At 49.3% G+C, this 13,884-nt stretch overlaps 1 protein-coding gene across 1 annotated transcript; it reads left to right on the top strand.

The window, feature by feature from the left end:
* Window positions 1–10,937: 10,937 nt before the first annotated feature.
* LOC114805495 (polypeptide N-acetylgalactosaminyltransferase 2-like) lies at window positions 10,938–12,458 on the top strand. Its single transcript, XM_039914724.1, is given in 2 exon segments — window positions 10,938–12,271; window positions 12,273–12,458. Coding segments are annotated over 2 exon segments (1,515 nt in total). The 3' UTR covers window positions 12,454–12,458.
* The last annotated feature ends 1,426 nt before the right edge of the window (window positions 12,459–13,884 follow it).

Genomic DNA, 13,884 nt, shown 5'->3' with positions numbered 1-13,884 from the left:
CTCCACTCTAAGAGCTTTGAGGTATAATTTTTCCTGTGGTGTTTTTGTTTCTCAGATGTCTGGATGTGAATCAACTTTTAAATAGTGGAGCAGGAGAGTTAGACTGATTTGGGATGCTTTTGGAGTAAGGTTCCTGATGAAACAAGTTTAGGATGTCATTTGGACTTTTTGCAATCTTTTGGTTGCTGCAGGACATAAGTATTTTACCTGCACTATGCTCTCTGGTTAATTCAAAGAGATCCTGCATCACTCAGTAATGTGGGACTTTGATAGTAATGGCTTGAAGTGTTAAGGACTTGTGTTGGCCTGTAAGTTGGGATGGGAACTTGATGGTCATTGCCTGGTGTGAACAGTGAGGCATGAGAATAGAGGGTAATGGCCATGAGGGTTAGGTTTTGGAATGTTTTGGTGTGTACTCTTACGTTTTGCTAACCTTCCCATGTGGCAGTGATCCCCTCGGAGCCTGGGCATTAGTGATTGTGCTCTGTGTTGGCCAAAGAAAATTAAAGGAGTCGTTGGGAGCCAGTGAGGAATGAGTTCAGGAGTAACTTTTTGTACTTGAGTGATGTTTGTTTTGTTGAGCATGTTCACTGTCCCATCAGGATGAGGTGCACCTCCTGTGTTTGAAAGAACAGGAAAGTTGTCACGGTGGGGGGGATGGGGGTCACTCAATCAAGTGGGTTTGCCTATGAAGTTACTTGAGCACAAGGGTGTACCAGGCACCATGGGGTTGAGGAGATGTTGGGCCTGGATCTCGATTCATTTCGGTGGCCACAGAAGATCCATGGAGCCAGGTGAGGAGTTACTTTCACTTATTTGTTTGGGGTTTCTTTTCTATCAGTTTGAGTCGAAGTGGGATGCAGAACTTTCCCTAAATAGCTCCAAGGTGTCCCTTGTTTCATCAAGGTCTAGTGATAGAATCTCTGCTGTTAGGTTGGAGAAGTAGAAAGATGCTAGAAGAATGGATTAGGTCTGCTTTGCTGGTGCCATGGGACCCATGGTGCGAGATGATGTACCCTGGTGGCATTTATGGGTGTTGAGGATTCAGACTTTGGCTGGGAGAAGTTTCAGTGGATTTTCTACTCTTTTTGAGATAGATGGGGAAACTGTCTGTGTTATCACCAGTGAGCTGGCCATTTGATTCCAAGTAAAAGAGGTATGTTGTCAAGGGAATTTGATCCCTGGAGACCTTTTGGGGTCTTGGATCAGAAGGGTGCATTTGTAATGTCCAGTTTTTGGTGGAGTGGGCTGGTTTCTTCTTGGATGTGTCAAGTGGTGGACAGCTGACGGTATGATAGAGGGTGGGAATGGTTTGGTTGGCACAAGGGCCATGTTTCCCTGTGAAGGTGGATACTGTGTAGTGGCTTGTAGGGAAGGGTTTTTGGGGTGGTGGTGGGGGAAGGGCAAAGAGAGTGTCATTGCTGTGGTCATGAAAGGAATTTCTGGAAGGAGGACCTTTTTCCCCCATGCCACTGTCTTTAGGGATAGAGACAAGTGCTTCTGGAGAGAAAGTGGGAGTGTGGGTATGACACATTAGCCTTAAGGTGAGTTTGGTTTCAGTTGTTAGACTCAATGTTGCTGTGAAGTTTAAGCAGAAATCTTAAAGGGAAAAGGGAAAGTTGATGGAGTCTGTTGTTAATGGCGTCTTGGAGGTGGGTGAACGGGTGCTTCTGGAGTTGAAACAGGTTGTGAACAGATCTTCCAGCATATGGGAATCTAGCTAAGTGATGGCAACTTCATCACAGCAATCATTTGTTTTCAGGGTCACTGTGCCTTGCAGGTAGGTTTCAGGCTTTTTAATTTCCAGGAATTATGTTGAAGGGATGGGAGCTTTTTTGTGGTTAGAGATTGGTAGAGTTTGCTTGGATTAGGGCAAGTTAGGGTTGGTAAGGTGGCACTGGCGTGGTGGTTGAATTTGGCGGCTGGAGGAGGATTTTAAACTGAAACAACTTCGAGGATTCATAATCCTCTCTGGGAGGACCTGAAAAATGATGTCTCATCTTGTTTAGTGAAATGTGCATTACAAAGTGTCCAAGGAATGAATGCCTGATGGTTTTTTCTGGGGCTAGTATTGGAGAGTCACAAAGGAACCTAGCCCCTCCAGTGTTTTGTTCAGGTTTGAAGTTAGCAGTGATTGGGAAATTGAAAGGGGGTTGGTTGAGAGTGTTTAGTGTTCTGCTGAGTTTGTGATGTTTCAGGGTGAAGAGGTCTCTTTCAGGTTGTGGGAATGGTCCAGGTGGAGCTCTGTGAGTCAGGGAAGCTCACAATTAGGAATGGATGGAGGTAAATTGAATGTGGTGTTGAGGGAAGTCTTTGGGAAGTGTCCTTTGAGTTGCTGAAGGAAAAACTGGCAGGTTTGGGTAATGGAAGGTGTTGGGCATGGTCAAAGGAGATGGGAAAAATTTGCTTTTTGGGGTGGAGATTGTCTGTTTAGAGGCAAGAATGGGGGTGGAGGGGGGGGGCGTTCAGTGGGAATGAAGTTTTGTGAGTCATTGAGGTTGGTGTCTTTCCAACACAAAAACACATTTTTTGGATTTATCCTCAGTTCTGAGGTTTTTTGGTGTTTGGAATAGAGAGAAATGAGCAGCTTCCTGGATCTGAAAAGGGCTTTTGTGAAGCCCTCAGGAAATTTATCCCACCCAAAAAGCTGGAGACCAAATGTGCCAAATCCACAAATTGGGGGAGTGATGGGCAGTGGAGAGTGAAATCTTGGTCTAGAGAGGTTTTATAAAGCCTGCTTGAAGTATCTCTAGGCTTGAACAAGGCATGTTTGAGCTGGGAGGCAATGTTGTTAACATGATGGGGCTGTTGGTGTTTTTTGATTAGGATTCCCCTGTTTAGTTCTTGGGTAGAGGCACTTGGCCTGTTCTTCAATCTCTAGACCTTGGCTTTTGGGGCCAGAGTTTTTTGAGGTGACTAATTTTGCAGCTGGGTTCTGGACAATTCTGGCCCATTCCTCAGGAGTGTTGAAGCTCTTGTCCTCAGTGTAACAATAACACAAGGTAACTAGGAATTGTACAGACAGGGTTTTTTAGGTGCTTTGGACTTTGGAGGAGAGTCAGAAGGCCAGAGTGCCTTGAATGGGGGTGGGGTTTCAGTTACACACTTGAGACTTCTTCCTTCCCTGTTCAATATAAGGAACCTGGAGAAGCTGTGGGTGTGTAGCCACATTGAATCTGTGGGGTAGGAGCCAAGAGGGAGATAGCCCAGGAAAGAGGAAAAAAGGTCATGACAACCCCTTGGGGGCTTTGGGCAATGATTTCTCTGGATGAAAATGTGCCCTCCTCAAAGATCCCATTGGGGGAGAGGGTCAGGTGGTCTGTCTCTTGGAGGAATAAACTTGCAAACTTGGAGGCCAGCACTTGTTGGGTTTCCGATTGGGGGGAGGGGGGGGGATTTCAGGGCAGGCAGAGTTTGGTGAGGCCATGGAAAGATTGGGCCCACTAGAGCCCTGGTGGTTGGGGCCTGGGAACTTTGAGCAAGAAATGTTCATATTACAAGTGAAAAGTGATGAAAGGGGGGTGGGGCAAGGTGAGGAACATGAAAGGCACCATCACAAGACCACTGTTGTCTCTCTAAAGAGAATATTATAGAAGGGCCAAGGAGCCCTCACCAGCACTGAGTGTGTTTACCTTACAAGCCCCTCAAAGATGGCCCAGGTCAAGAAGAATTCACACCATACAAGGAGTTTAAGTGGGGAAGGTTTGTTATTTGATTGATCCCAATGAAAAACACAAACCCCCCCATCCTCCCCCCCACCCCAAACTGTTTTACCACTCTTCTCAGTGGCTTCTGCAGCCACTAAGTGCTGCTAGTGTTTTGAGCAGCTTGCAGAGTTTTCTGTGATGAGTTTCATTAAAAGCTTCCCTGCCATACTTGGGGCCTTAAGGAAGTTGTGACAGTGCCCCCCCACCCCACCCCAGGGCTTTGACCCTGCCATGATTGTCCAAAGGCCCCAACCCTGCTTGTACAATGTTGACACAGAATCTCAAGGCCGAGTCATTGTGCTCTGTGCTTAAAGCAAGTGGGACTTTAAAGACTCAGTCTCCTCATGCCTGGCTCTGGGCACTGTCAACTAGGTTCCATTGGTAAGGTGTTTTCCTAGGTTGGAAACTCATCTCTGTTTCCAGTGATAAAGGAAGCACTGCCAAGTGACAAGATACTTGATATCTTCAAAAAACCCAACAGACCTGTAGACAAAGTTTACATGCAAAGCTGAGGTTGCTAAAAAGAGGAGCTGAGTTTGAAGGTCAGGCTCAAACTGAGGCCCACTGCCTTTTGATGTTTCTGGGACTCAGCTTTGGTCCACATCACCCAGCCATGAAACCAGAGGAAAGACTGGGGACGTGAAAGGCGGGGGTGGGGTGGGCTTTTTGGACAAGAAACACTACTATGATAGTTCTTAGAGTGGTCTCAGGAAATAATGGGGGGTGTCAATCCCCAACTCTGCCCTTTGGAGTCTTTCTTTAGAGCTCTGTATTTCTGGTGGCCAATAGAGGAAAAAATGCAAGGGACCTTGTGTCTTAAACAACACGCTTTCCCCCCTTCCCAGCACAGGAGAGATTTTATTTTAGCACCTGCACCTTGCCAATCCATTTACTGGATCCAACAGCAAACCAGTCCTCATCTTCATAGATCAATCAAAGCCCTTCACTTTGTTCCATGTATATAGACACGGAAAGGGCACAGTCTGTCTCAGCAATCAGGGGAGCCAAGGCTCCAATACTTACTTGCACATGGATCCCTGAGCCAAGTCCAAAGAGGCTGGGGAACCGCCTCGGTCCATGATATACCTGACTGGCTCCAGTAAAGCCAGACCTTGACCTAGATGGAGGAGGAGCAGTGGTTCTAACGAACTGCTTTGAGAAAGCCACCAGATAGTGCAAGGGAAGGGAGGAGATTTTTAAAAGAGGCTTCCATGCACCTGGAAACAGAACTCACTTCTGAATCCAGATGGAAAGCCCAACACACAGAATGATGGAGCTGGCATTTTCAACACCATACAAAGGGTTGGGGGATGGAAAAATCTGGGTTCAGAAGCTTGACTCTGAGATGCTTGCTCCTAGGAAGCAAGCCCTTAAAATGTGCCCAGAACACAAGAATCCATACTGGATAACCAAAGCAAGCTTTGTCTTGCAGCCTCAGTGTTATTCTTGAATGGGAGGAGTCCTTGGCCCATTCAAAGACAAAGCTGTTCAGAGGGTAGTGTCAAGACAGAAACAGTTTGTCTTAGGTACCACATCCCCACCTTCAAGATTACAACCAGAGTTGAACAGTGTCTGCTAAGAGAGATTCCACATGACCTTGATAACTGCCATCTCCACATTTCCACACAGATGGCCCAAGAACAGATGCATGGTGAGGGGTCAGGAACACGGCAATTCGTCCCATGAGGAAAACTTTGAAAAAAGACCTGCAGAAAGAAAAATTATTTGTCTTCCTAAGCAAATGATTTTAACTCCCTCACCACCACCTCCCCCCACCACCCACAAAAAAACCCAAATTTCTCCAGCAATCCTAGGAAGAAATTTTCCATCACCTCATCTTTCATTAAATGAACTTTGTAGGTGGTTGTGCTAATGAACCTCACACAAACACAGTTCAGACAACTTGAGGGAAATGGCACTTACTGGACTCACAACCTGGGCTTTGTGACAAGACTTGAAAGGTTTGTTTTCTTTGGGAAAAAGAAAATATTTTGGAACTCCCCCTCTCCCCCCTGCCAAGACCTCTCTGGGATGACTTGAAAGGCCATACATGTTATCCTCCAAAGAAGTGTGACTCAAGAGTCCAAAAAATTAGTTGGATTGCCTCTCAGCCATTGACAGCATCAGAGCTCTGGACATATTACTCCTGAAAATACAAAGTGCTCTCTGGGGAAAGAAGCAAGAAGACAAACATCACACCATCAACTTGAGGTTGGTTTCAATCAGGGGGACCTTCCACCTCTGCATCTGCCTCTTCACAGACCCTTGACCCAATCCAAAAATTCTCTCCAAATCTACAAATGCCCCAGAAGCTGAAGAACAGATCACCTTTGGCACTTAAAGGGGACCATCCAAGAGTAGCTAGTACAATAACGATTTTTCTAGATAGATTTCCAAGAGGACTCTCACCATTTTGGAAGCAGTGGGGACCAGAAAAATTTTAGCACAGGTTGCAAGAGCTCTTGGACGTTGTCATCTCATTCACTTGATATGAAAGAAAGACATTGCCTTTGTGTACAGGATGGAAAACAACCCAGGTCCACTCAGCTTGTCCTCATACAGTTATTCCTCCATTCCTCCAAAGGCATTTACTGAGCATTCACTATATGTACAACACTGAATTAAAGGCTTAAGATTGTACATAGGAGTAACAATTAGAGACAGTCCCTGCCCACTGATAGGCTGACAGTCTAATTGAGGGAGACAGACAACAATAGCAATAAAAAAAATCAAAGGGGTGTACATCACACTGACAAAATAACTAGAGTAATAAAAATATACACAAATGAACACACAAGCACATTGTTGCAGGATGGGGAAGGGACAGGGGGAGGAGGAGGGGGAAAGGGGGAAGAAGAGGGTTTAGCTGCAGAGAGGTGAAGGGAGGGTAGAGGGAGCAGAGGGACAAAGGGGGGAGCTCAATCTGGGGAGGTCCCTCCGCAGCTAAACCCTCTTTCCCCCTTTCCCTCTGCTCCTCCACCTCTCCCTTCCCATCCCCACAGCACTGTACTCGTCCGCTCAACTGTATATATTTCCATTACCCTATTTATTTTGTTAATGAATTGTACATTGCCTTGATTCTATATAGTTGCCATTGTTTTTACGAGATGTTCTTCCCCTTGACTCTGTTTATTGCCATTGTTCTTGTCTGTCCGTCTCCCCCGATTAGACTGTAAGCCCGTCAAACGGCAGGGACTGTCTCTATCTGTTGCCGACTTGTTCATTCCAAGCGCTTAGTACAGTGCTCTGCACATAGTAAGCGCTCAATAAATACTATTGAATGAATGAATGAAAGGTCTCTTGGAGGAGGAGAGTTTTAAGTAGGGATTTGAAGAGGGGAAGAGAATTAGATTGTTGGAGGTGAGGAAGGAGGGCATTCCAGAACTGCGGAAGGACATGGCCCAGGGGTCGACGGTGGGATAAGCGAGACCGAGGGACGGTGAGGAGGTGGGCGCGGCAGAGGAGCGGAGCGTGCGGGGTAGGCAGTAGAAAGAGAGAAGGGAGGAGAGGTAGGAAGGGGCAAGGTGATGGAGACCCTTGAAGCCTAGAGTGAGGAGTTTTTGTTTGGAGCGGAGGTTGATAGGCAACCACTGGAGATGTTTAAGAAGGGGAGTGACATGCCCAGAGCGTTTCTGCAGGAAGATGAGCTGGGCAGCGGAGTGAAGAATAGACTGGAGCGGGGCGAGAGAGGAGGAAGGGAGGTCAGAGAGAAGGCTGACACAGTAGTCTAGCCGGGATATAACGAGAGCCCGTAGCAGTAAGGTAGCCGTTTGGGTGGAGAGGAAAGGGCGGATCTTGGCGATATTGTAAAGGTGAAACCGGCAGGTCTTGGTAATGGATAGGATGTGTGAGGTGAACGAGAGAGACGAGTCAAGGATGACACCAAAATTGCAGGCCCGAGAGACGGGAAGGATGGTCGTGCCATCCACGGTGATAGGGAAGTCTGGGAGAGGACCAGGCTTGGGAGGGAAGATGAGAAGTTCAGTCTTGCTCATGTTGAGTTTTAGGTGGCGGGCAGACATCCAGGTGGAAACGTCATGGAGGCAGGAGGAGATGCGAGCCTGAAGGGAGGGGGAGAGGACAGGGGCAGAGATGTAGATCTGCGTGTCATCTGCGTAGAGATGGTAGTCAAAGCCATGAGAGTGAATGAGTTCACCGAGGGAGAGAGTGTAAATGGAGAACAGAAGAGGGCCAAGAACTGACCCTTGAGGAACTCCAACAGTTAAAGGATGGGAGGGGGAGGAGGTGCCTGCGAAGGAGACCGAGAATGACCGGCCAGAGAGGTAAGAGGAGAACCAGGAGAGCACGGAGTCCATGAAGCCAAGGTGAGATAAAGTGTGGAGGAGGAGGGGCTGGTCGACAGTGTCAAAGGCAGCAGAGAGGTCAAGGAGGATTAGAATGGAGTAAGAGCCATTGGATTTGGCAAGAAGGGGGTCAGGGTCATGCACTCGCAAACTTCAACACTTCCAGCAGAGTCTGCTGACAAAAGATTTTTACGACTTTACAAAGAGCATTAAGACTTTTTGGACCCAGTGCCTGCCAGCTTCTTGGGGAAGGGAATGGAGGGGACACATTGTGACCTCTACCTCAGGCCGTGCATTCTCTGTCCACATATTTACTGTGGTGCTGTAACATTAGGTGCTGAAACAAGCAACCAAACAATCCCCTTGGGAAAGTGGTGCCCCACTAACCTTGCCACAGTCAAGTGATGCACCTTGGCCCTACCTTAAAATCAGCCAATGTTTCTTTTATAGTGCTTGGAGTGCTGCTACTAGCAGAACCCTGGAACTGACCACATCAGAAATACAGACTAAAAATTCTCTCACCAATGTATCCACTGCTGGCATTCTAGAGGTGAGATGAACATAACCAGTCATTTAGTGCCCATGTCATTTGGACTACTGGGATTTTGGGTGAGAATCTTGGTGGAAGGCAGTGGAGACGAAAGTCGAAAGGGAAGAGCTAGAGGTGCGCAGTCCAGAAGGAAATATGTGCCTTGAAGAAATGTGGCGGGGGGGGGGGGGGGGGGGGGGGGGGGGGAGGAGGAACAGTCATGTGGCTCTGATAATAGAGGAAAGGTGTACTAAGCCAGAAGCACAATATGGAGTAGGAAAGGCAGCTGAGAGACAAAAGAGAGCAAAGCCCAAATGAGTCAGGTGACATTAGAAGAGCAAAGGAGCAGACTGAGGACTCATGAGCTGTTATTGGTGGTGGGAGTTGGGGAAGGGGAATGCTACCCAGAAGTTTCCAAAAAGTCTGGTAAAGATCTCTCCAATGGACCTGCAGGCAGTTTAACCAACATTGGAGGTCTGGAGGCACAAACCACTTTTTAGAATTTGAGCAGCAGGGGCACACCTATTTGGAAAAAAAGGGGTGTTTGAAAAAAAATTGGTAAAAAAACAAAAGGACAAGTCAAGAAAAGATCCTGGGGGTAAGAAGACAGGAAGAGTCAACAAGAGAAGGCCCAGATGACTGCTTGTTATCTCTCGGATGGGTCGTTGTGAGGGAAATGAAAGACTTTTGCTTGTGAGAGGGGAAATGTAAGGCCCTAGCAAGCAAGGCTACAGGGATCTGGAGGAATTGTATCAAAGTGTTAGCCAAGATACGGAATGAGATAGGAGAGGATCACCAAAAGAGTTTAGAGAAAAAGGAAGGAATTGGGGAGGTCAAAAACAACTGGCAGCAAGGAACTTGAACACTGATAATGGGAATAGATGGAGAAAGTACAGGGAACAATGGATATGAAGAGGCTGATTTGATAGCATCAAGAAAAAGGTTCCAAAGAACTCGGTGGAAAAGTGAGGTGGGGAGATTCGACCAGTGTGCTGGGGAACTCAAGACTGGCAGGCTAGCACGGAAGATTGAGGAGTGCAACTCTCCCCTTTTTTTTTTTCCAAACATTGAAATTCCAACAAGATGGAGGTTAAGTGATCTGCTCAACCTCAATCTACCTGACCTGAATCCTTACCTGCAAAACTTGCCCAGCTCCAAAGTTGAAAGAGACACTTGAGGTTGCAATCCATTGCCTTGGAAGACAGTAAGCAGGTTTCTGACCTCTTTGCCCCCCCACCCCTCCCCCCACAACATGGGTAGAGGCCCAAATCATCCACCTTGACCAAGCTACCTGAAACGCTGGTCACAGGCACCTTGTTTTCCTTTCTAATCCCACCACTGATTCCTCCTTCACTGCCACCTCTTTGCAGCTAGTGCAAGCCCCCTTGTAACTTTTCTTTGGTCCTTTGGGGACACCCCAAACTTCAGTGGCTTTCTCACTGACTGCTTTCACAGTGTGGGGAAAAAAACCACACCTGACCTTCCCCCCACTCTCCCCTCCTCCTCCGCCACCCATCGTCCCCATGTTTTGGAATCTCAACACCCGACTCATTCTAAACCTTTCTACCCACTCTGGCTGGGAAACCCACCAAGTGGCTGTTCGGTCTTTCCAGCCACACCCTCCTCCCAAGGCCAGTCAGAATCCTCCACCTTCTCAGGAAATCCAAGACTTTCAACTTCCTCTGGATCCTCCTTGACCTCACACCTACCTTGGACACAATCAATCCACCTGCTCTGGGAAGAATGAAATTCCCTTGTGGGATTGCTTCCACCACTGTCATCTCCTGGCTCTCCTCCTCTACCTCAGGCCGTGCATTCTCTGTCCCTTAAGCTTGTGGGGTCCTTTCTCAACCCACTCGAATCCAGCTTGCCCTTGAAGCCCAGATCATTTTCTGACAGCAACTTTCTGGCCCCAGGTCTCAACTCCTCAGGACCTCCACTAGTTTCCATCCCACTGCCACATCCCACAAAATCTCACCCTTGCCAAAAGAGACATGGAAGCACACCAGGAGCTGGACACACCCCTCAGAACCAAACGTTGCACCATTCCTACCTACAAGCTTGCCCCAACCCACTTTAAAGGGCCAAAGCGTGACCAAATCATTCACAGCACTATGAGATCCAGCCACCTCACCTCAGACCCTCTGACACCTACCTCCTACCCTGGGGTGCGCTCACCTCTCACTCAGCCCCCAGATACTCCCTCTCTGCCCCGCCACATTCCAAACCTTCCAGAGAAAACATGTCTACCCAGAAGTCCCCCCGGCACTTAGCAACTCACAGCCTGTGTTCCGACCCACGTCTCTCAAACCCCACAATCCATGGAAAGATGCCCAAAATATCTGCATGGCTCCAAATGTCTGTCTCTCATCACTGCTCACTAAGCTCACTGTAAACATGGAACCTGTTGACCCACTCTGTTACACTCCACTCATTCTGAAAGGGGACCTGGACCAAGCTTACGTTGGAGTCACCATGGTCCGATCGGGACAGGATCCTTATGCCCGGAACAAATTCAACCAGGTGGAGAGTGACAAACTGCGCATGGACAGGGCCGTCCCAGACACGCGGCATGACCAGTGCCAGAGGAAGCAGTGGCGGGTAGACCTGCCGGCCACGAGCGTGGTCATCACGTTCCACAACGAGGCCCGGTCGGCGCTGCTGCGCACGGTGGCCAGCGTCCTGAAGAAAAGCCCGCCCCACCTGGTCAAGGAGATCATCTTGGTGGACGACTACAGTAACGATCCGGAGGACGGCGCTCTCTTGGGGAAGATCGAGAAAGTGCGGGTTCTCCGGAACGACCGTCTGGAAGGTTTGATGCGTTCTCGGGTGAGGGGGGCAGATGCGGCCCAGGCCAGAGTCCTCACGTTCCTGGACAGTCACTGCGAGTGCAACGAGCACTGGCTGGAGCCCCTCCTGGAGAGAGTAGCCGAGGACAAGACCCGTGTGGTGTCTCCTATCATCGACGTGATTAACATGGACAACTTCCAATACGTGGGAGCGTCCGCTGACCTGAAAGGAGGTTTTGATTGGAATTTGGTCTTCAAATGGGATTACATGACCCCGGAGCAGCGCCGCGCCCGGCAGGGCAATCCGGTGGCCCCCATAAAGACCCCCATGATCGCCGGCGGGCTGTTTGTGATGGACAAGTCGTACTTTGAGGAACTGGGGAAATACGACATGATGACGGACGTGTGGGGTGGCCAAAACCTAGAGATCTCCTTTCGGGTGTGGCAGTGCGGCGGGAGCCTCGAGATCGTCCCCTGCAGCCGTGTGGGCCACGTCTTCCGCAAGCAGCACCCTTACACCTTCCCCGGGGGCAGCGGCACCGTGTTCGCCAGAAACACGCGCAGAGCCGCAGAGGTGTGGATGGACGAGTACAAAAACTTCTACTACGCAGCCGTGCCATCTGCTAGGAATGTCCCCTATGGCAACATTCAGAGCCGCCTGGAGCTGAGGAAGAGACTTAGCTGCAAACCCTTCAAATGGTACCTGGAAAACGTCTACCCCGAACTGAGGGTCCCAGACCACCAGGACATCACGTTCGGGGCCTTGCAGCAGGGCACCAACTGCCTGGACACGCTAGGCCACTTCGCCGATGGCGTGGTGGGTGTGTATGAGTGCCACAACGCTGGCGGGAACCAGGAGTGGGCCTTGACGAAGGACCGCTCAGTCAAGCACATGGACCTGTGCCTCACCGTGGTGGAGCGGACGCCCGGTGCCCTCGTGAAGCTGCAGGGAGAACGACAGCCAGCAGAAGTGGGAGCAGATCGAGGGCAACTCGAAGCTGCACTACGTGGGCAGTAACCTGTGCCTGGACAGCCGCAACGCACGGAGCGGGGGCCTGGGCATCGAGGTGTGCGGCCCCGCCCTGTCCCAGCAGTGGAAATTCACGCTCAACCTGCAGCCCTAGGCCTCGGCCCCGGCGCCTCCCGTCCCCGGGATGGCCGCCCTCCGTCTGCTCCCGAGTTCCGGACCGCCGTCGACCCCTGGGTCACGTCCTCCCGTGGTCCTGGAACGCCCTCCCTCCTCACCTCCGCCAAACTGATTCTCTTTCCCTCTTCAAAATCCTACTTAAAAATCACCTCCTCCAAGAGGCGTTCCCAGACTGAGCTCCTCTTCCCCCTCTACTCCCTCTGCCATCCCCCCTTTACCTCTCCGCAGCTAAAGCCTCATCTTCCCCTTTTCCCTCTGCTCCTCCACCTCTCCCTTCCCATCCCCACAGCACTGTACTCGTCCGCTCAACTGTATATATTTTCGTTACCCTATTTATTTTGTTAATGAATTGTACATCGCCTCGATTCTATTTAGTTGCCATTGTTTTTACGAGATGTTCTTCCCCTTGACGCTGTTTATTGCCATTGTTCTTGTCTGTCCGTCTCCCCCGATTAGACTGTAAGCCCGTCAAACGGCAGGGACTGTCTCTATCTGTTACCGACTTGTCCATCCCAAGCGCTTAGTACAGTGCTCTGCACATAGTAAGCGCTCAATAAATACTATTGAATGAATGAAAAGGTGACAAGGTGACCAGGTCCTTGAGAAGCAGCGTGGCTCAGTGGAAAGAGCATGGGCTTTGGAGTCAGGGATCATGAGTTCGAATCCCAGCTCTGCCACTTGTCGGCTGTGTGACTGTGGGCAAGTCACTTAACTTCTCTGTGCCTCAGTTCCCTCATCTGTAAGATGGGGATTAAGACTGTGAGCCCCACGTGGGACAACCTGATTCCCCTATGTCTACCCCAGCGCTTAGAACAGTGCTCGGCACATAGTAAGCGCTTAACAAATACCAACATTATTATTATTATTATTATTAGTCTGAATGGATTCCACTCCTCCTGGGAGGGGGACACAACCTCTCAAGCTATTGGCATCGTCTCCCTAGTTGGAACTCAGACTGTGTGATCTGTGCCAAAAGAGGTCAGATTGCCTAGACTCCAGAAGTCCTTCTGCTTTCAAAGAAGCTTCAGAAATGGCCCAAAGATCTCCTACCAAGTTTGTTAGCGTTAAGACCATTCAGGCATTGAGTTGTTCCCTTACATCGAGGGCTTATCAGGGTGCAAAGGTTGGAGTAGATCTGGGGACAAGGGCAACTGCACAATGAGGTCTCCAAATAGACGACGTGCTTTCTCAGAAATAAGATTTTCCTCCAAGGACTTTGCAGATGCTTGACTCCCTCTTGCAGTCAACTTTCCTGGAAAAAATGACTTTTCCACCCTGAGGGGGTGGGATGTTCCACTTCTTATGGAAAGGCCTAGCCACACAGCCTGTGTAAGATTTTCCCCTCCACAGTGGACTTGCCAAAATCAGGAAAAGAAACCAGGGAAAAAGGGTTTGATTTGGAAATCTC

This window comes from Ornithorhynchus anatinus, chromosome 18, assembly GCF_004115215.2.
Source record: "Ornithorhynchus anatinus isolate Pmale09 chromosome 18, mOrnAna1.pri.v4, whole genome shotgun sequence".
NCBI lineage: Eukaryota > Metazoa > Chordata > Mammalia > Monotremata > Ornithorhynchidae > Ornithorhynchus > Ornithorhynchus anatinus.
Note: the sequence above shows the minus strand (reverse complement) of the source record. Positions and strands in the feature narration are given on the sequence as shown.